The following is a 27113-nucleotide window of genomic DNA, read 5'->3' on the forward strand; positions in this document are numbered from 1 at the left end:
CTGGGCTGGAGGGAAGAAAGGAGAGTTAAAAGCAACCTCACTTTTCCTCCCTCTTTACAGAAATGACGTTCCACGGCAGTGGCAGGCATGACCCATAGCGTCAGCATTTATTTAGTTTGCAGGAAATTGCATCCTGCCCCTTTTCCTTGAGATGAAAATGTTTCCTTGAAGGTGAGCTGGAGGCTGGGAAAGAGATGGGAACCTGAGCTAAAAAATGCAAGGCTGGAGTAACCTCAAACTCAGGGTTGATGGAGTCTTCTAAAATGGGTGGTTTTATTCAGGTGTCCCCAAGCTTAATTTAAAACATTTGGAAGATACGAAGACTGAGAGGTGAGGCGGAAAATGTTGATATCAGAGGGAGGGTGGACGTGACCTTCAGGAAGACTTCTAGAAGACTGGAGCAGACTCTACTCAAATTAGAGCTCTTAACATGTAGACGCTTCACTCTTTGCGGCTATGAAGAAGCGATCAGGATATTGCTCGGGGAACGGCAAGGCGGATGGTTACATGTACACTGGGAAAGACAGTCATTTATTAATTAAAAGTAAATTCCATGGGTTAAATACTTGTTTGAGTTCATAAGAATGTTGGTGGTGCCTGGGTCAGGTGGGCAGTGGGTGGTTGTGGAGGTGAGGGGGATCTCCACTGTGAAATGTAAATGGTGTGATTTCAAAGATCCCTATGCCACGTCAAAGGCCATTTCTTTTACTTATCCTCACCATTGACATTAATCAAGCCCGAACATTTTCCTGTAGACCAAAAAGTAATTAGCCCTGACAACTGAAGTCAAAGCAGACCTTTGGGGATAACCTAATTGTTCTTTTATGAGGGCTGGATGTTGGCTCACCCTTGGCCGTGGCATCAGCCCTGGCAAAGGTGGGAGGCCTCCCAGTGTCTGTCAGGTGGGCCCCTCCTTGCCACAGAAAACACAAAGGACAGAGGGGTTCAGCGAGGTCACAGCCCTCCCTGGTCATCTGCAATGCCTGCCATCCTGAGAATTTTGTGAGTAAACACTACCCAGATTCCTGCTGAAACTCCCGTTCGCTGTTGGTACATTTGACTGCCTGCTGCCCTGGTGGCTAGAAATTTCTCCCAGCTGCTGGCAGACGGGTGGGTCTGCTAACCTAGTCCCCACCTCCGTTTTTCTGGCAGCTGTTCAAGTTTTCAGGATTGCATTGGTGACAGTGATCAACATAAGAGCTCCAATTCCACCCCGGTTATTTTTGGCAGCCGTGAGCAATCCAAGGCCTCGACTTTTGGCTCTGTGCAGTCGGGATATTAGGTAACCTTTTCCCGTGCAAGTACAGACAGAGAAGAGTGCTGACCTGCATCCATTCACGTCCTGTTTTTCCTTGTCAAAAACTTCAGCGAAAGCCCATTGAACCGTCGGTCTGACATAGCATTTTGTTTCTAATTAGGGATGGCTCTGGGGAAGGCTGAACATTTATTGAGTGTATATTGTTTTGTTTTTTCCTCCTAGATTGAAAACATAGATGCCTGCTTGAATTTCCTGGCAGCTAAGGGAATAAACATTCAGGGGCTGTCTGCAGAAGGTGAGTCAGCGCTTGTCACAAGGCTGCCTTTTCCTCATTAGAAATGCCCACCTGTTTCTTATTGACAACACGCATGCAGTTAAGACGAGATGCTGGTGGGCTCTTCTGGTTTTGTTTTCCTTCTGGTTTGGAGGCATCTCAATGCTTGTCTAGACTTGAGGATGCCAACTTTTTGACAACCTAAAGAATCACTCCAAGAATGCATATTCAGCCATGCTGGCCATGTCTGCAAGACACAGAGAGAGCAGTGGAGACAGCTGCTGCTCTTTGAGAAAGGCTCAGGCAAACAGTGCTGATTTAATTCACCTGACGAGAAGTTCGGTTAATTATCAAGCCAGGCCTTATCTGTGGGAGAGAGAACACTTAACCACAGAACATATTTAAACTGTACAGTTCCCAGGGAGAAATGCCTAATCTTTATCTCTTACTTTTATTAGACGAAGCAGTACTTTTCCCAACTTAAAAAAAATAAAAGCATTTGATGTATTAATGAGATGCTACATTTTGACATCCTGATTAGTTTTTAATTAACTCAAATTTGGTGGCTAATTAGCACATTAGTGTTTGCTGGTGGTTTGCTGTTCAATTAAGTATTGGTCTGGAGATGGCTGGTCTGAATTCTCAGCCTCCTTGGGCAACATCTTGCTCTGGAAACGTTCAGGCTCTCTCCTGTTTGTAAACAGCAAGCAGCTGCCAGCTCCAAAGCTGCCATAGGCCCCGGCATCCTCCCAAACTCATTAGGCTGCACCTGCCTCCACTTTTCCCAGGACAGGTAAAGCAGTCTGGGCTTCAGATGACACCGCTTTTCCCTAGCAAGGTTGGGTTTTGAAAACATGCCCGTTTGCATCTGCTCCAGTGGTCAGGGTGGGGAGGAGAGGAGCAGTGAGGAAGGAAGCAGCCCAGTGGAGCAGGTAAGTTTGCAGAAGTGCTGGATTCTGTTTAGGGCCTGTTTCTTGCCTCTGCTCTGCTCTGCAGTGAAAGCTTGCTTTTCCTGGCTGAGTTTCTGAACTGCAGTATCCTCCAGTGTTGGGGGCAGGGGTGGCCACCGCTGGTGCCTTGTGGGTGTGTCGTGTTTCTGAGTGGGACTGTTGGAATTCCCCTCCACTATGGGAACTCAGATGTGCCTGGCCTGTCCCAGGTCAGGACTGGTCACACTGCTTCCAGAGGTCTCTGAAGCAGCTGTTGGGTAGTTTGCCCTATTCCCAGCTCTGAGAGGAGGGTCCTTGGTGGATTCCCTTGCCCCCCTCCTCCGCTGGGTCGAGATCCCAGTGGCCTACACATAGCTGGGGCATGGGATGACTGAATGGTGGTATCCATGGGAAGGTAGGGACATGCAAATTCCCATTCTGAGGAACCTATTTCTTCCTGGTGGAGAGTTCTTGTGCTGGCCTGTAGGTGGCAGGCACACGCTCCTCCCAGTTTTTGGAAGTGATTGGACCACTTGGCAGAGTATCAGCAAGGACTTTTATAGTCTAGCTCAGCAGAAAAGGCTCTTTGGGATGTGGACCCCTGGCCACTCTGCCATCTATCTACTCATTGCCCTGCATTCTGCCTTGTCCATCTACACACACACACACACGTACGCATGCACACATGCACACACTCCCCACCTGCCTCATCCTCTCTGTACCTTAAGGCACAGAGAATCTACTCAATAAATACTTGTTGAATAAATTATACCAACTGCGCTTTTAAGGCTTTTATGTGCATCAGCTCCAGCTCTCACAACTGAAGTTGGGATTTATAATGAGCTGAATTTACAGATGAGAATACTTTGGTTTAAAAAGGTTGTGAGTGACACCCCTAAAAGCTGTAGCTAGTGAGTAGGATTTGAACCCAGGTCTGCGTGATTTCAGAGCTCCTGTTCATGGTGTCTTTTGGGGCAGTTGGATAAAATCAAGGCATGCCATACAGAGGTGGAAGAGAGCAGAAAAGGCTGAGAACTCTGTTAGCTGGACCACAGCCTCATAGGTGTTGTGCAGCCCAAGGAAGCAAGTCATGCGGAGACACTCGGCCCTCCTCCCCTTGCCAGTGTTGGACTGTAGCCCCATGAGTCTGGGCATAGAGATGCATATTTATAAGCAGTGTGTTGAGGTAACAGTTATTGGGTCTATATTTCAGTAACTGCTCCCCACTGTTCTATGTTGATCCCCCATCTTTCCTGCTGAATCCAGACTCAATGATGTCTTGGCTGAATCTGTAACTCTTCAGTCACACTCGTTATTGGGACAGTTTTACGTCAATACTTATGACTCAGTCTTGTTCATTTTTAAACTTCAATCTCAAATTTTACTCGTAGCTCTTTCCCCCTCCCTCCCAGTGCAGGTGACTTTGGAGGGGGAGGGGATGGGGCATGATGACATGGCTTCCTTTCCCTGCCCTCACTCCTGTGCCCGCGCCTCCAGGACTGGGGCAGCACAGAGCAGCAGAGTTGGGCTGGTGGTGAAGTTGCTGTCCTCCTCTCGGGTAATTGACCTGTCCCCGGGTGGGAGTCTCTCACACCCTACTGACCAGGGACTCACTCCCATGCTGCTCCCAGGGCCTTGGTAGTGAGATTTGACCAGCTCTTGCTGCTCCTTTCCAGCTGGTAGCATTCATGTCCCATCCCCCTGACTCAGGCTGCCCTTTGTCCCCAGGCTAAAGTGGTCCTGGTAGGACTGTAGAGCTCGGTCTCATGATCCTTCCATCATCCACCATAGAACCAACAGGAGTATGCAGGATCCATCTTCCACTTGCAGTAGATAGAACAGGCCGCCTGGAAGTCCCCTACCATATGGTCTCTCTTCAGCTCTTTCCCCTCATTTCAGGTGGCCAAGAGGCAGGTTTGCCAAGTCTCTGCTAAGAAGGTGTCCAGCTGGGGACCGGAAGGCCAGCACCCCCACTTGGAGTGATTCTTCTAGAGCCTCCTTGCCTTTGACTGCACAGAGTGCAGGGACCCTGCTTTCTTGCTTCTTGGTGAGGGAGGAAATATCCTCTCTGTGGTCTTCAAACACTATCACTCTCCCATACCCTCGATGACAGACATTCTCCCATCTAGATCTGCTTACATTAACTTTTTGGGAAGTGAGGGATGATGGTGGTGGTGTTTGGTGGTAAGACTGATTCTGAGCTGTACAGTCTTTAAGGGGTGGTGAATCGCCCCAACCTTTGTCAAGTCCTTGACCTTGGAAAGCAAGGGTACTGCCCAGCTGGGCGTAGCTCAACAGTTGAGCATCAACCTAGGATCCAGGAGATCACGGTTCGATTCCCGGTCCAGGCACATGCCCGGGCTGTGGGCTCCATCCTAGTCGGGGGCGTGCAGGAGGCACCTGATCAATGACTCTCTCATCATTGATGTTTCTCTCCCTCTCCCCCTCTCCCTTCCTTTCTCTGAAATCAATAGATACGTTTAAAAAAAAAAAAAAAGGGAAGAAAGCAAAGGTACTTAGAGCCTTCTGTCCTGCTGTGGGCCTTATTCACAGTTTCAGGGTTCCAGGAATCTCACTTGACATATTGTTAAATCGCAGGAACAGAAGCCACTCATTGAGAACTCACCCAGTGCCTGTCACTGAGCTAAGTGCCATAACATTTTACATCTTATTTGATCGCCCCAGCAACCTTATGAGGTCAGTATTCATGTAATCCCAGTCATACTGATGAGGAGGCTGAGGCCCAAAGAGGTTAAGTTCCACGTGGGAAAGGGAGGCCCACAGGTCAGCCATGGACAAGCTTCTCAGTCTGCTGATTCGAAGGCCTGGTGTTTCCTACGACTCACTGTTGCCTACACTTCTAACCACCTGCTTGACCACTAGAAAGCATGATAGTGTTTAAAGGAATAATGTAGTTTTAATGCTTTCATTTTCCTTTTGAAGACAATTGAGTGCCTTGAGGCTCTTTCTGGTGAAAAATAACATGAGCAGTTGGAAAGCCCCATGCGTACGTCCCCACCCTTTCCCAGTGACTAAAGCTGGTTTCGGACCCAGGAGGTGTATGCACCTGTCCTTGGAGCGTTTCAGCAGCTCGGGTCCTGCCCCGACCTGCCTGTTAGGGAGCCACAGAGAGCCTTTGTTCCAGGCCACAGACAGCAGACGCCTGCGGGCAGAGGTACCGGCCCACGTGAGCCCTGTGGAGATCCTGCCGGTGTGAGGCATGTCCCCTTGACTAGGCCTCCTTGCCCCCTCGGTGCTCCCAAAGGTTACACCCGCCCGATTGCTCTTGGGGACTTGCCAGAGTCCTGTGAGCTTGGGCCTCACCCAGCCCTGGGTGATCTTCAAGATCCCTTCAACCCCTCCCCAGCCCACACGCCACCTGTCATGACCATCTGTAAACCTGTCCCTGAGAGGAAGTGAGGCCTTTATCCCTGGGAGTTTGAGAACACCTGGCCCTGGGCCCATCTTCCTGTACTGGAGAAGCAGAGGTCCAGAGCTCTGGCTTATCCCATGTAGTTCACTAAATGTTTGCCGGGCCCATTCTGTATGTCAGGCACAGCGCTAGGCACTGGGTGCACAGAGTCAACTAGCCTTAATTCCAATTAATAAGAGAGCTGTGCTAATGGCATGTACAGGGTCCAGTAGTGCCCAAAGAATGACAGTCATCAGCTCTGCCTGAGGCAGTCAGGGGGGGCTTCAGAGAGGCAGTGATGTTTCCCCCGGGTTTTATAGGAGGCATAGGCATTCACCAGGCAAAAGGAAGGTGAAGGGAAATGTAGACAGGAGATGAGGCGTAGGTTATATAATGGGGACAAAGAACTAGCTCTTTATCAGTCTTGCAGATTAGAGAAACAGAGGCAGGAAGATCCTTCCAGATGCCTCCAGGAAGGAGTATACACTTTTGAAGTGAAATCAGTTGCTGAGTGGATGAGCTCAGATCTGGGTTTTCTGCTCTGATGTCCAGAGACCTAGATGCTGAGCTTGCTTCTCCTTTCATCCTGATCCAGAAAGCAGGAGGTCTTTCTGGACCTTTCCTGTAAAAGCAACAGGTGGAACATTTCCGTTTCCTCGTACCCATATCACCTGAGTTTGGCAGTGTGTGGGGGACCATTTCTGCCCTCAGCAGAAGGGGCCCCGTAGACTGCTCCCATCTCCTCAAGCCACTCCCCTGTGGGTAGGCATTGAGAGCTTGGCGAGCAGTCACAGAAGGGCTGCAAGAGTCAGGTGGAAAGTTACTTGGCGAATGTAGGTCACGGGGAAGGCTCAGCTGGAGGAGTAATGCCTTGCAGGCTAGTCCCGAATCAGTTGGGCAAGCCCTGCACCACCCACCGTGGCTTAAGGCGATTGAAGAGGGATCCTGCAACTCTGTGGTCGGAGGCAATCCTCCCTTTGGCTCCAAATCCCTTCCTCCCTACAAAGCAGGTTTCTTTGTGTTAGATTATTCCAACCCTGTGCCTTTGTAAACCAGGCCTGTGGTTTCTCTTTAAATAATGTGGAAAGAAAATAACTCTATTTATTCTACCCTTTGTGCCCACATTCCCTATAACATCTATGCAGATTAGTACCAGCTAATGGGAACAAAGAGATCAGTCAGAACCCAAAGAAACTGAGAGTTAAGGCAATACTGAATTCTGATGGAAATTGGAATATGGCTGTGTACTTTGTTCTTCTGTTTACATGGGGCCACCACAAGAAGAGAGAGGAGAGTAGGATTCCTGTTGGTTTAGACGCCAGCTAGCCAATGTCTCCTTGGACAAGTCTACTCTCTAGATCTATGTTATTTTCCTTCCCTAGATAGCAAGAGGGTGAGGATAGTTGATCAGATACAGAACGATACTCTTTTTCCAAGGCCTTGGGAAATGTCATAAGGGAAACATTTTTGTGGGCTGGCAAAAGGACGTTTTGTTTTTAGAATGCCTGTGGAGCTGGTGTACCGGGCCTGAAACACAGACAGATGACATTTAGAAATATGGAAAGAATACAGTCCCAGCTATTTTGGATACTGTTTGTTAATGACCACCCATAGCATAAACTGGGTGGCTTTCAACCCCAAACAGAGCCTTCACCACTCTTGATTTTTGTGTTCTGAAAAGAAAATGAAACAGTCCAAATACCCACCAACTGGGGAATGGATAAACAAAATGTGATATATCCATATAATGGGATAATACTCAGCAATATAAAGAAACTAATGATAAATGCTCTAACATGGATAGACCTTAAATACATCATGCTTAGTGAAAGACGCCAGTTGTAAAGGACTATGTTTCATATGATTCCATTGATATGAAATGTCCAGTAAAGGCAAACCAGCCAGATTAGAAGTTGCCTGGGAATTGAATTTGTATGAGCACGAGGACTCTTTTCAGGGTAATGGATATATTTTAAAACTTGAATGTTACTAAATTTACTAAAAATCATTGTACATTTAATTTTATAGATGCGAATTATACCTCAATAAAAAAAAAAACTGTTTAAAAAAATAGAAAGAAGCTGAGTTTCCTCTAATATGAGATTATTTATGGCCAACCTTTTTCTTCCCCCTGTGACTAGCACAGGGGGATGTGCAGGGAGATGGACAGCGGCCCAGCTTCCTTTAGGCAAAGGGCCCTGTGTTGAGTTCCGAGGAGGCCACAGGTACAGTGACTCTGTTTTCTGAGCCAAAGAGGGAAACACTGAGCCAGGCAGTGTCCTGGATGCTTTGCCTGCATTTTCTCATTCAATCTTCACTTAATTCTCATAACAACCCAGTGGGAAAGGGGCAGCACGCATCTGCCCATTTTAAAGATGAAAATGGAGGCTCAGAGTTGAATCTTGTAAATACTCAAAGTCTATAAATGAAGGACTGTGGGGATTTGAACCTAGGTCTTTCTGGCTCCTAAAATCAGTGTTGCCTCCTTGGAAAAAGTGTGCTTATGGGAGCACTGTGCTCTCTGACAAGTGAAAAGATGTTTTAGGGAATAATTGGGCAAATTGTTATGAATAACAAGTGACTTAACAGCCACAGCAGGCGGCCTAGGCTGCTGACTAGGTTGGGCTCTGGCCTGTCCTGGGTTGGGCTGGTAGGTTATAAGAAGGCTGGCGTGGACATGCCAGCCTATTGCAGTGAACAGCCTCTGAGCCCTTGGATATACTGATTTGCAAGTTCCTCCCTTCTTTGATTTGCTTGCATGATTTAAAAAATGTATTATGGAATGTTTGACACATGCCATAATTTAAGAATTCTTGTAGAAGAAGAATGAGGAATACTTAGATGACCACCAGCTAGCTTAATAAAACATTATCTGCTGTGCCTTTAAACTCAGCACACATGATGACTATAAAGCAAGCCAAGTTATACAGTGTTAGGAGACCAGGCGTCGAGCCAGAGAAACCAAGATTCAGACCCCAACTCCAGCATTTATTACCTTGGGAGGTCATAAAACCTTCCTGAGCCTCTGCTTCCCCTTAAGTAAGAGAGGGGTGATAATACTCACTTCCCAAGTTATAGGGATTGAATGAGATTGTTTACGGAAAGAACTTAACCTGGTACATGCTAATTAGTAATTATTATAAATAAGTTGTATATAATCCGACAGCAGTTATAAAAGGCACTGAAAGTCTTACATAGATTTCATTTATTCCATGATTAGCTCTACTGTCTCCCTCCAGTGAATTTAATTTTGAGGAGAAATTGTCTGGTTTCCCAGATTCCATGCCAGCTCTTGATTGACTCATCTTGGTTCTGTCCCTAATTCCCATCTTCCAGCTAGGCACCCACGAGTGTGTCACTCCCCCTCCGTTTTCCCAGGAGTCAAATGAGTCAAGTGCACCGTCCTGCCCCAGCCTCCCATTCCGTGGCCCTGAGGCCTCGTAGGAACATTTAGAACCAGAACTAGAACCAACCATAGGTGTGTGATTCTCCTTTGGTTTCCTGAGGATGGAGCAGGAAGCAGAGCTGAAGGGTTACAGTTGAACTATCCAAAGAAACTGGGGGGCTTGGCCACCTCCTTGGAACTTTCTCTGCTCCCTGCACTGCAGACAGTGGCTTATAAGCATCCTGATTTGTCCAGGTCAGTCTAGCTTACACTTGTCATCCTGGTGTAATTAAGAGCACCCCACCTTCACTCTCCCAGGTATTATGATAAATTATAAGGTCACCATAATAAAAATCCTCATTGTTAAGGCATGAAACTGGAACTATGTGTGAGTCTCATACAGGATTTTAGGGTTAACACCATGACATCATATCCAAGATGAGTGAAGGATTTCACTGTTTACAGTGAGCTTTCCACACATACGCTCTCATGTGTTCTGCAGAACAACCTTGTGTCATAGGCAGGCTGTGTCAATGTTGCCATTGAGGCCCAGAGAGATTAAGTGACTTGCCCAGGGTTGCACAGCTAGTAAGTGGTAAAATACAGACTGGAATTCATGGCTGAGGTTTTCCAGAAGTTCTGCTCCTGTGAGTTTTGTCCCACCCTCAGAACCTGCTAGCTCCCAAAGTAGAGAGTGAAGGCTGAATTCTAGGAGTTTGTATTTTCAGTTTCTACAGAGCTTGGAAAGGGGTCTACTGCAACAGGAGGTAACAGCCTGGTCTAATCAGCAGCTCACACCCCGGGCACTGGCAGGCTTGCAAGGAATGGGGTGTGTGTCTAAAAGGACCCCATTCACACCCTCTGCCCTTCAACTGGTCCTGGGAGGAAACTTTTGTTCCTTTATCAACAGCCTCTTCCCCAGCCTGGGCTAACCTAGGGAGGGGGGCATGTTACCCACACAGATGAGGCTTCCCTTCTTCCAACCTCACTCCCTCAGCTTAGGGTCTAAGTAACACAGAGGGAGCCCTCAAAGTTCCTCTATCTGTGTGTCTCATGCTGGTTGGCCCTGTTGCTTCACCCTCGGGGTCAGTTTAGAGCCTGGCCATTGGATCTGGTGTTAAAAGCCCAGCACACAAGAAGGGATTGCCCTGGGAGAAACACCCTCGCATCCACAGCCTCTGCCTGTGAATAAATACTGTATTCCTTCTCTGCAGCTCTTTATGCGTGTCTTGAGGCAAATGCATTTTAACACCTGAAAAACTCCATCTGGAATAAAAATTTTCTTATCTCTACTCTGCTCTAATTTCTTTTAATCTAGGAGAATTTTTGTGTAAGTTCTTTCTAGAAACAAGTCCTATAGCCTATCTCAATTTGAAGTTGTTTATTCAACAGACAGGAGAGACCCAGAGCCAAGTGTCGGAGGGCACGGTGACCAGGGAAAGCAGTGCGAGGACTTGGGAATGGGACAGCAGCTACTTGGTACACTCCAGGTGGCTCGTAGCACAGAATGCGGACTTGGCAGAGCCCCGCGAAGACCAGTGTGTTTTCCCCAGTGCTGGAGAGCTCCTCTGTGCCCGGATCATTGCCCGGCCCCTGGAACAAGCATGGTCTTGCTTGGGACTCTTACCTTTTTGGTTCTGCCCCTACTGAGAGTTTCCGCCTGGCACTCACAGACATCCAGTTGCAACTTGCCTCGTGTATCCACTCTAATCCCAGCAGGGAGAATAGCCTAATTTCTCTGTGGTTTAGGCCTGGTTTTCATTGACTGCGATGCCAATTACACAAGTGTTCAGGAAATCTGTCATATCCTAGAGGAATGCAGTGCATGTGAGGGCTGAAGCAGCCCATTCAACTGGAGCAAGAAAGGACTGCGCCTCTAACCACTCTCTGTTGTCTCGCAGAAATCAGGAATGGGAACCTCAAGGCCATTCTAGGCCTCTTCTTCAGCCTCTCCCGGTACAAGCAGCAGCAGCAGCAGCCCCAGAAGCAGCACCTCTCCTCGCCACTGCCGCCGGCCGTGTCCCAGGTGGCCGGGGCCCCCTTCCAGTGCCAGGCTGGCACTCCTCAGCAACAGGTGCCAGCCACTCCCCAAGCCCTGTGCCAGCCTCACCAGCCAGCACCACATCAGCAGTCAAAAGCACAAGCCGAAATGCAGTCCAGGTGGGGGCTTCTTGCCAACTGATAATTCTGTTTTTTCCGGGGTCCTCCTTCACACCATCCGAGTTCTAGCCTATATTGAATGTGGTGTTTATTCGAGCCTCTTCTGTGCTGAGAACTACTGATAGTTAGTGGGGAATTAGCATGACCTTGAAATGCAGGCGGCCTCCTGTGCCTGGCGGTGATACGTACTTTTTTAAGTCAGAATCGCCAGCAGCCAGAGCTAATTGGCTCTCCTGCCTTAACTCTGGCTTATGATACACTCGCTTGTGTGCAGTAAACAGTCCCTAAAATAGACTTCAAACTTCTTTTGCATGTTTGCCTGCAAGCTGGGTGTTCAGTGTTATATGTGTGAGTAAATTTACTTACCGGGAGCCATAGTTGTCCTCCAGCAGATTGCTCTGCTTTGCCAGAAGAGAAATGACAGGAACAAAGAAGAAAGCTAGCAAATGGTCCTTAGCAAGCAGCCACTTTCCTGGAGAAGGCCAGCATCCCACTAAATATGCTGAGTTTTGTTGACTGTGGAGTGTTGGTGGACATGTCGGCTGTGGCCCTCCACTCTGTAGGACTAGGCCTAGATTTTGTTGGTGTCCCCAGAGGGACTGACGCTTGCCAGTGGGCCTCCCCATAGAAGGATGTGTAAGCAAAGGGCCAGGGTAGTCCCCATCTCCTGTGTTACAGTGGGAATGGGTGCACTCCTAAACAACTCTGCAGAAGATCACCTTGTAAAGCATTTGCTTTAATGGCCAAAAAATAAGTAGGAGATTAGGAATTAGAAAGTTTTTGACTCATACTAAAGTTTGAGAAAAGTCCCCAATAATTGTTGTTTTTCAGCTGTAAAGCTTTAGCTATCAAACTTCAATGTCACTTATCAAACTCACTGCTTGGTTTCATTTAATATGGGCTGAAGAGCAATGGCTTTTTTCTTCCAGTCCCCGCAGCACCAGCATTAATAAGCACACGGCTTCTCATATACCTTCATATCCTTAGCAGCCCATTGTAGTTGGCAGAGCACAAAGCAGTTCAAACAAAGCAGGTACCTTATAGAAGATTTTATATCCCCATGAGAAGTGCTGTTTCCCAGTTGTGATGCTGTTAAAACCAGCAGTGATGGATGTGATGTAAATCAGATCCCTAATGAATTATCTAATTGTATCCAGTTCACATTATGGAAATTTGTGGGCTAGCAGAGAAGCCTGGACTCGCAATGAGGAACAGCCAGCCAGGCAGCTAGCCTCTGCACCCCCGCCCTGAAGAGCCACTCTCTGATCAGACGTAGCCTATCCAAGCTGGATGGGTGAGTGATCAGGACATCACTTCCCACACTGATTCTGCACAGTGCTCATTCCCCGGGTGATAACTTGCCAGGGGAAGCATCCTGTGAGGGAAGAAGTTCGGGAAATAATCTGGGTTAAGTTGTTATAACAGTTACTGAAGTTCTCAGATCCTTGAATCTGCCAACACAAGTTTATTTAGTTAGCGTTTGAAGGACTTCTGTGTGCCTGCCACTGCCCTAGGCACTCGGGGAGGTCAAGGGTGAAGGAGCCGGCCAGGGTACCTGCTCTCTACATTCTGTTGGAGGAAGCAGGCTAGTAAACAGCGAAGAGAAGTCTCAGACAGTGATGTGACAATAAGATGATGGGATTCAGAGGGGTTGGGTTGACCCTTAGGTTGGGTTGGTAGGAGGGCCTCGTTGGAGACACGACACCGAAGTTGAAATATGACTGACAAGGAGTGAGCCACGCAGAAGCCAGGTGTGGACTAGAGCAGGCAGAAGAGCAGCTGGCGCGAAGGCCCGTGAGAGGAGAAGCACGGCAGGTTGGAGGAGCAGAGAGGAGGCTGGTGTGGCTGGAGCTCAGTGGGCGAGGGGAGGTGGGGAGTTAAAGGTGGCTGGTATGCAGAGAGGGCTGCCACCATTTATATGGAGGGCAGTGTGACAGGTGGCCCCTGGACTTGAGCAGTGCGATGGCCCTGAGGACAGGTCACAGAGTGCTGGCTAAGCTGGGCAAAAGGTTCATATTTCATTCTAAAGGTGGCAGGAAGCCATTGGAGAGTCTTGAGCAGGAGAGAGACTTGATTTGATTCACAGTGTTTAAAAAGTCACCTTTGCTTCCCTCTGGAGAGTACGACTGAGGAGAGTGAGCACAGGAGGGAGGACCCGGGGCTGCAGTTTCTGTGGTTCTCTGGGTGATAGCAGCTGGGGCCAAGGTGGTGGAGCAGCTGTAGAGATGGATCAACTCGGAATATTTTAGAGGCTGAGCCAACAGGACAACAGAGAGACTGACTGCCTGGAGTGAGGGAGCAAAGCCTAGAGCTCGGGCTTGAGCAGCGAGGGAAATGGTATTTACTGAGATGAGGCAGCCGGGGAGAGGAGCACGTGTGTTCCGTGAATCCTCAGAAGAGGGGCATAGAAAACGTTCCTCAGATGTGGCCACAGAACTTTTATAGAGCATCTTGCTGCCTTGGGTTCCAGGGCACACGTGTGGAGAAGCACTGGGCTTGTGCCACTGAGCTGGGCTGCCCGAGGCAGCCGTTTCCACGGTAGGCGTTTATTTTCTTAAAAGAACCAGATGTTCCAGTCAGGTCACCCCCCTCCCAGTAAGAAAAAACATCCTACTATTAATAAATCCTTTACCTAAAGATGAGCCAAGCTCACCGAAGCCAGGTTTTTATATTCATTTATTCCAGAGTGGCTCCTGCCATCGTGGTGGGGACAGGGACTGGTCTTTGGAGTTACTGTCCATTCTCACTCATCCTTTATCTGGGCCAGATCGGGTGACTTCTGCAGATAACTGGTTTCATCCGTTATCTACTGATACTTTCTCTTTTTACATCCAGAGGCTAATCTTATTTTCCAGTTCTAGGGACATGATAGTCCATGCTGGCCCTCTGGCTATAGATTTTTTAAAAAGTAAAGTTCCCTCGCTGGCTCAGGTCCATTGTCACGCTCCCCAAGTGGAGGCTCCCTTTTCCCTCGTTACCGAAGCTCTTGTCACTAATCTACGCGGTGGCGGAGAACGCGATCGCCGTTCTACCTCTTGAATCTCCTCTCCAGTCTAGAGTCCAGAAGGGGAGCCGAGCACCCCAAGACTCGCTTCCCTCTCCATCTGTATCTACCTTACACATTGTCGGTATTCAGCCATTTAGGGGAAATCCAAAAAATTGCAAATATATGATCCAAAGCCCCAAACTTAGTGTATTCAAAATACTCCGAATGATCATTTTTACCACTGAGAGTAAAAGTTTCCAAGACCAGCAAAATTTGCAAACATCTGTACCCTTTTTGGGGCCCACTCTATGGAACATTGAGGTCATTCATCAGAAAAGCACCCTGGTAGAACAAGCACATGAAGTGGAAGCATCTGCATACTTTAGAAAGGTGCAAAGTTTTCTTTACCTGTCAGGGACCCCTTGCCTTAGCGTTTTATTGTGGGGAAAAAGGTTTAGAGTGACTAGTAGCAACAAAAGATATTTGGTGTTTAAAAGAGGGAAAAAAATAAAGAGAACCTCAAAAGTTTTTGAGTAATTTTGACAGCAGTTTCTTCACATTGGAAGTTTCTTCACATCAAATCGGAAAAGTTAGACCTAGAAAGAAAGCTACATATTGCGGGGAAGGTGGGCAGATGGAAACCCAGGAGCATTTCATTATCATAAGACTCTGTTCTTTATTTGTGTGTCTAATATATCTTCTCTCCCCTCACTCAGCTCTTCAAATTTTTTCTTTTCCCATCATGCAGTGCATCATCCAAGGACTCATCTCAAAGCAAAATCATCCGCTTCACTCTGGGTCAGAAAAAGATCTCTAGGTTAGACTTCCTCTGTGTCCTGCAAAGCATGGTTTCAACCCAACCCACTATTCCCTTTGTTCCTGCTATGTTTCCTTTTGATTTCTCTCCCCATTTCATGTTTGCAGTTCGAGAAAACCAAACATGCTTTGGCTAATGTTGGAGAGTTTTGAGAGTGGGCATGGGGTTGTTGGGGGGTGGCAGAGTGCAAGTAAGTGAGGTTGAGGTGTACATAATGTTTCTGCATTTCATTGATTTGCGCTTTGATTGCTTGGTCCTCAAAATCCATTCTGACTTAGGGAGAGGTGAGTGTCTAGGTGTTTTTCATAGTGGTTTTATGATGAGTTTGGCTCCCTGCTCTGTCCTGACCCTGATCCCACCTCACCTGCATCTTATTTATGTGTTGTACTTTCTGTTGTTGTTGTTAAAATTACTAACATGGATTGGTTTTCTCTTGAGTTACAAAGACCTGAAGCATGACTCCAACTGGTCAGAGGAGACAAAGCAGTAAGACAGCTGTATCTCATTTTTGTTTCGGGGTGCCCTGTGTACCATGGAGGGAACTCCTCAGTCTCCTGAAATAAAAAAAAGTGGGGCTTGCTCACTAACTAGTCCTCTTGCTGTATCCTGTGAGGAGCCATTCTAGGGTATGGGACATGCCAGTGACCTCGTTCTATCTAGTGTTATTTTAAAGGTATCAGCACCTAACATTTCTTGAATGCCTGTTTCTTTAATGCTTATCTATAATAGATTTGAACACATGATCTTAGTTAATCCTCACATCAGTCTTCTTATAGTAGGTCATGTTATTATCCCCAGTTTATAGGTGAGGAAACTGAAATTCATGAAGTTTGGTTAAGTTATGCAAAGTCACACAGCAAACGGGAAAACCAGGATTTGAGCCCATGTGATCAAACCCCTGCACCCTCACTTGACCCACGGTGCACACACTTCTCCCCTCCTCCTCCTCATGAATTCCGGTGTTTATGTGGGTGTCAAGGCTGCTTTTTAAAATCTTACGTTTCCTCCATTTCTCCCAGCCTTTGGCTTCACGTTGCCTTGTAGCAGGAGAAGAATTCCCTGCTCGTTCTGGCTAGTGTCAATCTTTCATTGCATTCTCACGTAAAGCTGAAGAGATACCCATACTTCATTTCTATCTGTATTCATGTAACAAATACACACTGAATGTCCGCTTGCTACCCCCACTCTTAAGCTCCCAGTGCCTTTTCTAACCAGAATTTACTTTTCTAAAAAGCATGCACACTGGGAGCCCCACTCAGGATCTGCCTGCAGGAGGTGGGAGGAGAAGCTCTCTGTAGAACAAGTCAGCATGTTACCCAGGCTCAGTTATGGGATGAATATACATCCTGGAACCTACACCTGTCACTGCTGCTTGTGGCCATGTGTCTTACTCAGTTCGGTCTGCTGTACCTAACCCCCACAGACTGGGTAACTGAAACAACAGACATTTATTTATCACAGTTCTGAGGCTGGGATGTCTGAGGTCAGGGTGCCAGCATGATCGGGCTCTGATGAGGACCCGCTTTCAAGTATCTAGGTGGCTGTGTTTTTGCTGTGTCCATACGTGGTGGAGAGCAGAGAGGCAGCAAGCTCTCTCCCACCTCTTCTTATAAGGCACGAACGCCACCATGAGGGCTCCACCTTCGTGACCTAATTACCTCCCAAAGCCCCTTTTCCGGACACTATCACATTGGGGATCAGGGTTACATCTGAATTTGGTGGGTGGGAGAGGGGACACACAAACATGCAGCTGCATGCTAGTGATTGTGTTCCTTAACGGAACGAGGCCCAAGTTGGAACAGACACCCACCACACTGGTAAGCAGGGTTCCCATTATTTTGAGTGTCCTGAAAGTGTCCATACATAGGAAAGAAAAGGAAAGGGTGAGCTTGAGGAGGCATGGGCCCTAGTGTTTGTTCACATGATGTGCTTGTGGGAGAGAAAACAGGAGCTAGCTGGGAAAAGATCTGATTGGGAGCACATGCCCATCCCGCCCATGATCTTTTATGGGTCCCAGATGAAGGAAGGAGGCAGTGGGAAGAGAGGAAGAACTGAGGGTGAAGGCAGGTCTGCCCCTTCCCCAAGGGTCTGCTGGCGCAGGGCGGTGTGGGGGGCTTTCAGATTGAGCCCCTCACTTTCCTTCAGTGTCATATCTTTCACCTAGAGTTTGGTCACTGATGAGGCCAATAAATGGACATTCTTTGTTTCATCATTTGCCTAATCTGGCCTCCCCTTACTCCCCACTTTCCCACCCCCAGTGTGGAGCACAAGCCCAAAGAATATTTGAGCTGGTCAGACACCATAAGTGTAGCAGTAAGTTTGGTTGCCCAGACAGCCCTACTCCTTTGGCTGAGTGGGACTTCTCCCCCAGAGCCTTGGAAATAGGTCTCTGATTCCCGTGCCGACACCTTGAACCAAACGCCTTGAGGAGTCACCAGGGATACTGAGCTGGGTGAAAAGCCTCACCCTTGAATCTGAAGGCAGGGAAGGGCCTGTGGAGTGAATTGGTACCAGAGTGAAGGATTTCCATGTTGTTTTGCCTTTGGCCTCTGTTACTGTCTCTTGGCATCCCTGGTTAGCCCCCGGCATTTGGCCTCCTTCTACCTGCGGGAGGCAGAGAATCATGGTGGCTGTGCGTGCATCTTTGCATTTAAACCGAGTGAAAGCTTGTTTTCACCATTGACTGTGTTACCTGGGCAAATTGTTTAATCTCCATGAGCCTGTTTCCTTTTTGGTAAAATGGTATAGTCCTGCCTCACAGTGCGCTGTGGTTTACAGAAAGTCATTGCTAATCCTCTAATACTTGGGTGTAACCAGCGCACCATAACTAGCAGTTATGTTGATGTTGGTATTTGGGGTTGACCTGGGCCAGGTAAGGCGACCAGGCCACTTCCAGCAGGTCCCACAGAGTTGATCTCCACACAGCCATCTTATGGAGAGGAGTCTGTGGGGCTAGAAGTCTGGCCCAGCTGCTGAAAAGCAGATGCCACGGAGATGAGAGATTTAGCACTTAATCATCTTGTCTAGCAAAAAGCATCTCTGATTATGATCCCCGCCCCCGCCCCCCCCCCCCCCCCCCGGCCCTGAGCATGTGCACACAAGCTGCCATCCTTCCTGGGAGGGCCATCCTCTGCTCCCGGCCTTTGAAGTGGTTTTGGGGGGAAGAACAGCTCCCTTCCCATCAGCACGTACAGCGCGGGGAGCCGGGATGCCCTTGCAGGTTACGTGCCGGGAACCGTGGCTGCACGGCCCCGCCTGCTGGGCCCGGCACATGTTGCAGAAGTTGACCGTGGCTCCAATAGCAGCAGGGCTTTTCTTCCGCCGCTTTGTTCCACCACATCCCTTAAACTTAATTTTTTTTCTTAAAAAAAAAAAGCCACGTGTATGTTTGAAGGAACCCATCTGTGTCCTCTGTCACTTTGTAACTGTGTTTGGACATGGAACGATCTTGAGAAGTGGAGTTGCACTTCCAGAGGAGCCGCTGGAACCTTCCGGCGCCGTAAATGATGCAGAGTGTAAATGACACAAGGCTGGCCGGCCGTGCTCCTCTCTCTCTGCTTTTCTTCAGTGAGGCAGGCACCCTGGGCAGCATCTGCCGTGGCTCCTGCAGCTGTTCCATGTGAGTGAGACCCAGCTCTTCAGCAGAGGGGGATTCTAGCATACAGACAGCAGCTGCTTCCAGGCTGGAGCCTGACAGAAGTTCTCCTGATGCACAAGGATGTTAATAGTAATGAACTTCAAAATGTTAGCCAGAGGCCTAGGGTCTGTGTCACTGTGAACTGGAAGATAGTCAGTGATTCCGCTCTGGCTCTGCTCTCAACTTCCTAATTAATGCCTCACTGCTGGAGGCCAGGACTAAGTCCAAGATTCACACTGACGTGCTCTGGCCCTGCCTGCCTCTCCAGCCTCACTTCCTCCCACTCTGTTCTCCAAGCCCCAGGACACAGCTGACCTGTCTCCCCTACTTTTTTTACAGGCATCCCTCTGCATAACACCTTTGCCTCTCACCGTGACACCCTACCTTCTTGCCCTCTCTCACGTTCTCATTCCCATTCCCATTCCACATGCCACATCTCTCAGGTTGTTTCTACTTGGAACCTTCCCTGACCATCCACCAACTTCCGAGGTTATAATTTTCCTTCTTGAAGTTGCTTCTGAACTTTGCATATTCTTTTATCAATATGCATGTAGTTTAGATGTCAGCTGGGGCCAGTCACCTCCTTAAGATCTAGATAAGACTGAGCTAGAACCCTGTCTCAGTCTGTTGGGCTGTCATTACAAAATACCACAGACTGAGTAGCTTATAAATAATAGAAATGTACTGCTTGCAGTACTGGAGGCTAGAAGTCCAAGATCAGGACACCAGCATGGTGGGTTCTGGTGAAAGCCCTCTCCCAGGTTTCAGACTGCTGACTTAGGGACAAGCTAGTTCTTCTGGATCCTCTTTGATAAGGGCATTAATGTCATTCATGAGGGCTCTACCTAATGACCTTAGTCACCTCCCAAAGGCCCTATCTCTTAATAACATCACATTGCTCATTAGATTTCAACATACGAATTTTGGGGAACATGATCATTCAGACTATAGCAAAACCCTCTTCAATTTGTAGAAAGTCTAGTACCCTCCCCATGATCGCTTAGGTATCTTAGGTTCTCATGGGTACCTTTGGCTTTGAAATCCTATATTTGAAGTCCTGTACTTTTAATTCAGTCTGAATTAATTCTGTTTGTAAATGGACTCACTATCCCAAAGAATGTTTAGGTTCCCTCGTGGGTAGATCTAACTAATTGTTTTCTTTACTTTCCACCCACCACACCTTCATTCATAGCCTTTGTGTGTGAAGTGGACTTTCCTAAAAATTTCAGCAACTGTCCAAACCCATTCACAGCAGAACCCAAGTTTTTTGCTGTTGTTTTTTAAATACCTTTATTGATTTTTAGAGAGAGGAGGAGAGGGAGAGAGAGGGAGAGAGAGAGACATTTATGTGAGAGAGAAACATCAGTCGGTTGCCTCCCACACGCACCTTGACACCAGGTATTGAACCCTCAACCTGGGTATGTGCCCTGACTGGAAATCAAACCCGCCACCTTTTAGTGTACAGGATGCTGCTGCAACCAACTGAGCCATACCATCCAGCCAGGGCCAGAACCCAAGTTTTAAAGCTCATTGTTGACATAGATTTCCTTTGAAAATTGGAAGAAATTTACTAGGTTTTCATCCGGTTTTTCCATTTGGTCAAGCTCAGGAAGCTGTCCTGAGTAGAGTGTAGTGGTGATGGGTAGAGAGTGACACGTTGGCCTGAGCTTTGGTGGCTTTTGCTAGCTAAATATGTGTCAGTCCTTTATTTGCCATGTCATCTGCCCTCATGGCCTTCAAGACCTCCTTCTCCATGTCTCAGGAAGCTTGGCACAACCTGCAGCCATTCCAAGGATATGCCACACCCATCAAAGGAGCGCCTCTGGGTCCTGACTCAGTGAGGAGAATCTGGAGATGACCACCCATAGGAAACTCAGAGCTGTCTTAATTATCCAAACCAGGAATGTTTGGCTTTGGGCAGTGGGGCCCACAGATGGCTCAGAGGTACCCCAAGTATAAGGTCTCAGTCAATCAGACACCTGAAGCAGATTCTCCTCTGGAATGTCACTTAGGGATATAACAAGTCCTGTCTGCCAGAGCCTATCTTGCTCATTGAAAATGTTGATCTCAAACTCTTTACAATGATTTTGTCTAGCTATCTTCTGATACTTTAACCCGGATTCATTTATTTCTTTGTCTCCTTTATGGCAATGCCCAATTCCTTTACGAATCAATGCTCAGCTGAGAGGATGGGCAGGGGAACCACACGCATTGAGTCCTGATGACAGCCAGGCATTGTCCCATTTCAAGTTTACAACTATTCCCATTGGGTAGTTTATTATTATTCCAAAGTTACAGATACGAAACATGAATCACAGAGAGCTTACAAGACCAGTCCGATGTCATGGGGATGGAGAAAGCCCATATTCTGTCTGTTCTACCACACTTGCTCACAGAGGACAGGACTCCGTACCTAACTCAAAGCTGTACCCACCCCATCCAGTACTTTGATTTCTTGCCTCTATAAAGGCCCTGTGCTGCCATGAAAAATCTATGGTCCAGCCCCTAGTCAGGGCAGTGGGGACTCTCCAGCAATTCTGAAATGATAGCAGCTTTTCCCTCCTTGTTGCTTGTTTTTTCAAATTCCCCACTGGGGTAGGATGCTGCGACCCATGTTACCCGGCACCACTTAATACCATTGCTGTGACCTCATCTTGGAACAAGCCCATAATCCTTTTTCAGGCCTCTCTGGGCATAAAGACTCCTACAGAGTCCAGCCCAAAGGAGTCCCACCTCTGTATCTACAGAAGCTCTACCACTGGCTGTGACCACTCAGATAGCACTGGCATGGACGACTTGCAGGATGCTGTTTGCATTGGAAGCAGAACCAGGAGGCACCAAGATCCCTTTGCTGTACCTGTTCATTCAGTTATACTGGCCACCTGTTTCCCAAACGCAGGCACTGGCACTGGCACTGGCACTGCTGGTCTTGTTCCCCACTCTGTGCCTGTCTTTGTGGCTGAATATCTTCTCCAAACAAGATAGGATACATGACAGAGGGGCAAGTCCTCCTAGTACAGTGGGAAGTGATGCCTCTTTGGGGGAAGAGCTCACCCCCTTTCTTCACCCCCTTCCTTCTCTCTTAGCTCCCAGTCAAGGAACCGGGCCAGCTGCTGCTTAACTGTACAAATTTACAGTCCTCACACCAGCTCATGTTCTCTGTTTACTCTACAACCATCTTTCTTGCTTGGCCAACAAGAAAAAGTTTAAAGTGACTGCCTGCTTATATCTAAAATGCTTCCAGACTGCAGACTTCTTTGGTGCTTACAAATTTGCATGGAAAGAGAAGGCTGTGAAAGCTTTATGAGTTGAAAATTCAGACTTATCACTAGATCTTATGCTAGTCGGCTGAGGCTCCAGTGGCTTTTAAACATAGCTAAGTGGGTTTTAGCAGAAAGATATAACTAAATATTCCACCATTTATTCATCTTTCAGCTTTGATGATTGGAAACAGCCTGCTTAGTAGTCCCTGAACCAAAATTCTGACTTCGGGTCTTACCCTTAACTCTTTGGGGGAATGGGTCATAATATCTTTAGACACATTACAAAGAAGTCTGCTGACTTTATTTCCCAAACCACCCAAAATGAGGTGTTTTATTTAAAGGGAAAGTGTGTATGTCTTTAGGCTAACAGATTCCTCCTGGTTTTACAGAAAGAACATATGATTTTATCCATCTACTGTGCGGAGAAGCTGGGTTTCAGCCCTAGAGTAATGCCTATGGAGACAGGTTGTCAGGTGTTGAAGGAAAATGTATGTCTGAACAGTGTTTCCATCCACACTGTAAGTTTTCTTTGCACATGTGTTGGGTTGTGAGTGGTAGCAGTTTCCTTCCTGATTATTATAAATTGCCTTTTTCTTGATACTTCTACGTCTGGATTATGGCAAACACCATTTTCAACCCCTACCAGAAGAGATGCACACACAAGGCCAACAGTTTGGAGTCTTAATGGGCCTTTATGTTCCACACTTGATAGGATTAGAGATGACATGGTTTGGCCCTACTGTAAAGTAAAAGTATGCATCCAAGAGAAAAACTTAAGATGAGCTTTGTATTTTTAGTCAGCAAATATATTCATCGACTTTTCCTTATAAGTGTCTTTCTTTGCTCAGAGGAAAACTGCTCATGGTTTGCTGTTGGACTTTACTGGGTCCTTACTTAGCCTAGTTGTTTGTAGTGGTTCCACTAAATCCTTTGACCAGCAGACCTCCTCAGACCCAGTGTCTAGAATGGTTTCTTTCCGTCCTGCATGGTTGCAGTTCCTTCTCCTGAGACGCTTCTGTTCTTCTGAGACTGCATCTTTTACTCTGTTCTTTTGCATTTTAGACTCCCAGGTCCTACCGCAAGGGTATCCGCTGCAGGCAGCGACGCCAAAACACGCGGAGGGTCAGCCGCTGCTAACAACCGACGCAGCCAGAGCTTTAACAACTATGACAAGTCCAAACCAGTCACCTCCCCACCCCCACCGCCTCCGCCAAGCAGCCACGAGAAAGGTGAGTCGCCTTCTTCGGGGTCCTTTTTGTCATTTCTTATAGCAGATCCAGTTCCTTTGGGGGAGTTTAGTCGGGGTCGGGGTTGCTAATAGGGTGGTGGGCATGGGTCACAGGACGTACCTGACCGGCAGGAACTCTGTTAGCAGAGGCATTGATAAAGTGGGGAAATACTATTATATTCATCATTACCAGCGAGAATAACTGTATTTGTCTGGGTGGGGCCTATAAGAAACCTGGCTACAGATAGAAGCAATGTAGACTTGCAACTTAAAAATAAATTTTCATAGAACATGCTCTATGCAGTTGGTGGTTTTCCAGAAAGGCAGGCTTCTTGGGGTGTGCATTTTGTGGGCTAATCAACTTCTTGACCATCAGAAGTGATGTGAGGGAAGTTGCAGGGGAGTCTTTACCCTTTGAAAAGAGTCAGAAAAGTGGGTTGGCTCAACGAGGATCTTGGCAACACATAAGGAGTAGGCAGTGTTGCTCTTAGTGCTCTGATGACGGAACCCCTACCAAAAAAGGATGTGAGTTTTTACTATACACAGCGCCGAGCTTTTAGGATGGAGATAAAAAGCAAGTAGCCTTGTGGGGGCTCTTGCCGGAGGGAGTGAAACACGTTTGCTTGCTTCAGTGTGTGTCTCAGACATTGGTGAAATCTCATTGCCTGTCCATTGTCAAAACTGAGGCAGCTTAGAAGATTCTTCAGTACGAGGCAGAGCTCTCCTTCATTTCTCCCAGGCAAAGTGCTCTAGAAGCATGGGGGGGACATGCTCAGGTGTCTTACAGGCATTTCCTACCTGGTGGTGTGGATGCTTCCTGGGGCTTGTCCTGGGTGTGCCCCTCTTCTCCCGAGACCCAGGAGAGCTGCCTCCCACTCCCCAGAGTGCTCCAGGAATCAGAACACACCCCTCCCGCATCCCTCCAGCTCAGGATGGCTTGGTAGTGGAGCTGGATATCCCCCCTCCCAGAACACCAGAGGAATAGGCAGGAAATTTCTGTAAGGCTGACAGAGACGCATGGCAGAAGACCCCAGACAAGGCACTGGGAACTCTGCAGCTAGCAGTAAAGCTGTAGCCGGGATGTCTCAACCAGTCAAGGCTCTTTGTGATCCAGCCCTTGGCTTCTGCCTCCAGCAAATCATTTTCTTCTCTCTCCAATTCTCCCCTCCGATTCTTATCTTCACAATGCCCAAGTGTGTTCTTTTTAAAAATGTGTTCTTTTCAAAAGTGTGTTTAAGTTACAGGAATAATATATGCTTTTAAAATGGTACAAGTATATATCATATAAAAGTTCTCTTTTATATGCTCCCTGAAGGATTCTAATATAAATTGTCCTACGGGTACCCTTCAGAACTTTCACCATATATTTATGTGTCTGTGTGTATGTGTGTGTAAGCACATATATAAAAACCTACGATTTGGTTCACCTGAGATCCAGTGGGGTAACGCATGGGAGAATGTTTGGTGAGCTCAGATGCTCACAAAGTCTTGTTAAGGATTCTGAGTGATAAAAATAACTGACGGTGATTCCACGTGCACGGGAGCTGGGATAAAGCAGGTTTGGGGGCAGGCCTGGATGCTGTTTATACTAAAACTCCTCCACCATCCTGGGGTAAAAAGGCAGTGCAATTGTTGTATTTCCCCTCCTTTCTTTGTGGTCCTATGTTCTCTCTTGCATTGGATCTTAGTCACAGCTTATGAGGTAGCCAGTTTACCCGTAAAATATAGTATGTGACAAGGGGACAGAAATAACTCAACCACCTGGCCATGTGTAAGACAGCAGGTTTTTGGGTGCATAAGAGAGTGTCCTTCACCTTGAGAAGTCTTGAGAGCCATACTTATGAGCAGGTAAATTGCAGTTCAGTGTGGCTACTGCTGCTGTAGTTGAGGTGTGGACCACTTTCAGATGAGGTTATATCCTCAATATAATCTCATCACCTGTCCGTCGTCAAAGGTTTCCTGTGTGTCAGTCAGGCCCTGATGGCATTTGTCTTGGCATTCCACTCTTAGGTGGACCACCTCATGGATTTTTATGTGTAACCTGTTGACCCAGGAATTCCACGCCTACCATTTGATCTAGTCACATCAGTGAGTTAGGTGAGAAATTCACTATTCTGTTAATAAGTGATAAAAATATTCCAACACTCAGTCCCAATTTTTATTTTTATTTTTTTAAATATATCTTTATTGATTTCAGAGAGAGGAAAGGATAGGGGGAGAGAGAGAGAAACATCAATGATGAGAGAGTCCTTGATCGGCTGCCTCCTGCGCGCCCCCGACTGGGGGTCCAGCCCGCAGTCCGGGCATGTGCCCTGACCGGGAATCGAACCGCGATCTCCTGGATCCTGGGTCGACCCTCAACCGCTGAGCCATGCCCGGCCGGGCTCAGTCCCAATTTTTAAAAGGAAATTGTAACGGACAATTTTTGTAAAGCCCCAGAGCATGTTATACTTTGTGGGGAAATGCTAAAGGATTTCCCTTGAAATCATGTCCAAATGTGCAAGTCCCGTCTTGCCAACATCTCTAAATTTAGTTCTGATTATAGGGAACAGTCACCTGAGATGGGAGACAGAAGAACAGTCAGACTTCACAGCCGGAAACACAGGGCTCCCCCCAAATTCATTAGCTCGTCCCATGAGGCGGCCAAGTGCACAGATGACCCACAAAACCAGAACTGAACCTTCTTTGTACAGCACCGTAGCCTGGTGCTTTCCCTAAGGACTAATCTCGGGCGCCTGCGGAGCCTCGGCGCGTAGGAGAACCTGCTGGTTGTCATCCCTGGTCCCCGGGTCGGTCTCCTGTGCTGACCCTCACCCCTGCGGGCAGCGGCCAGCTCAGCCTCGCCTGGCCTGCGGGCGCGTCAGCGGGGGCGCCGGACACCCCGAGGCTGGTCCCTTCCTCTGCTGGCTCCCGGTGGCTCTGGGCTTCAGACCAGAATCACAGATTTTTCAGGGGAGAGGAATTACCTGCTTTTTTCAACATTTTTGACATTGTTTTCTCTTCCTTCCACCTCCTCGCATCCTCTGAACGGGTTAACACTGCCAGAAATCTAATAATTGCTAACTAGTTGGTCCATCATGTGGATTTGAAATGCTTAGTATTCCTAAACTGAATTCTGTGCACATGGAAGATGTTCTCTTCTGAATAATATGGTTTTCTTTATTTTATAGAAAGCATATCCTTATTACATTTTTATTATAAAAATTATTTTAAAATATTCAAACAACACAGAAATTTATGAAAGAAAAAGAACCTCACATAATCCCACCTCCCAGAAAGAGCCAGTGGTTACCACTTAGTTTATAACCTCCTGTATTGCTTCATGTATATACCATCACATTTTGGTAGGTAAATTTTTCCTAATGTTTACTACTTGCCAGGTACTATTCTAAGTGCTTTATAAGTAACAATTTGTTTAATTCTTATAGGAACAATATACATATACATATATACTCTCTTTCACACATATGTACATTACGTTAAAAATCTTATCAATAAAATTAAGGATAGCCATTTTATAGGCCATTCTTCATATTAGTTACATGGTACTCCACCATATGAATTTACCTTAATATTTTTAACCACAATGATTTAGGTTGCTTCTAACTTTTTGATATTGTAAATAGTACTAAGAGTAACATCCTTGTAGATCTCTTTTGCACATGTACAACCATTTCAGTGGAACTGCTACATTCAAGGATATGCACATTTTATAGTTGTTTTAACATGGCCAAATTTTACTCCCAAAAGGTTCTACCTATTTA

The 27113-nt window shown here is 47.2% G+C and overlaps 1 protein-coding gene across 1 annotated transcript in view; it reads left to right on the forward strand.

The window, feature by feature from the left end:
• Positions 1-27113, forward strand: part of NAV2 (neuron navigator 2) — a 342947-nt gene that overhangs the window by 141125 nt on the left and 174709 nt on the right. Inside the window, exons 4-7 of the mRNA XM_081154569.1 lie at positions 1481-1553; positions 11160-11418; positions 15153-15221; positions 23184-23350. Coding sequence (XP_081010695.1) covers positions 1481-1553; positions 11160-11418; positions 15153-15221; positions 23184-23350 — 568 coding nt within the window. The remainder of the gene's footprint in view (positions 1-1480; positions 1554-11159; positions 11419-15152; positions 15222-23183; positions 23351-27113) is intronic.

Source organism: Miniopterus schreibersii, assembly GCF_964146895.1.
Source record: "Miniopterus schreibersii genome assembly, chromosome: 12".
Lineage (NCBI taxonomy): Eukaryota > Metazoa > Chordata > Mammalia > Chiroptera > Miniopteridae > Miniopterus > Miniopterus schreibersii.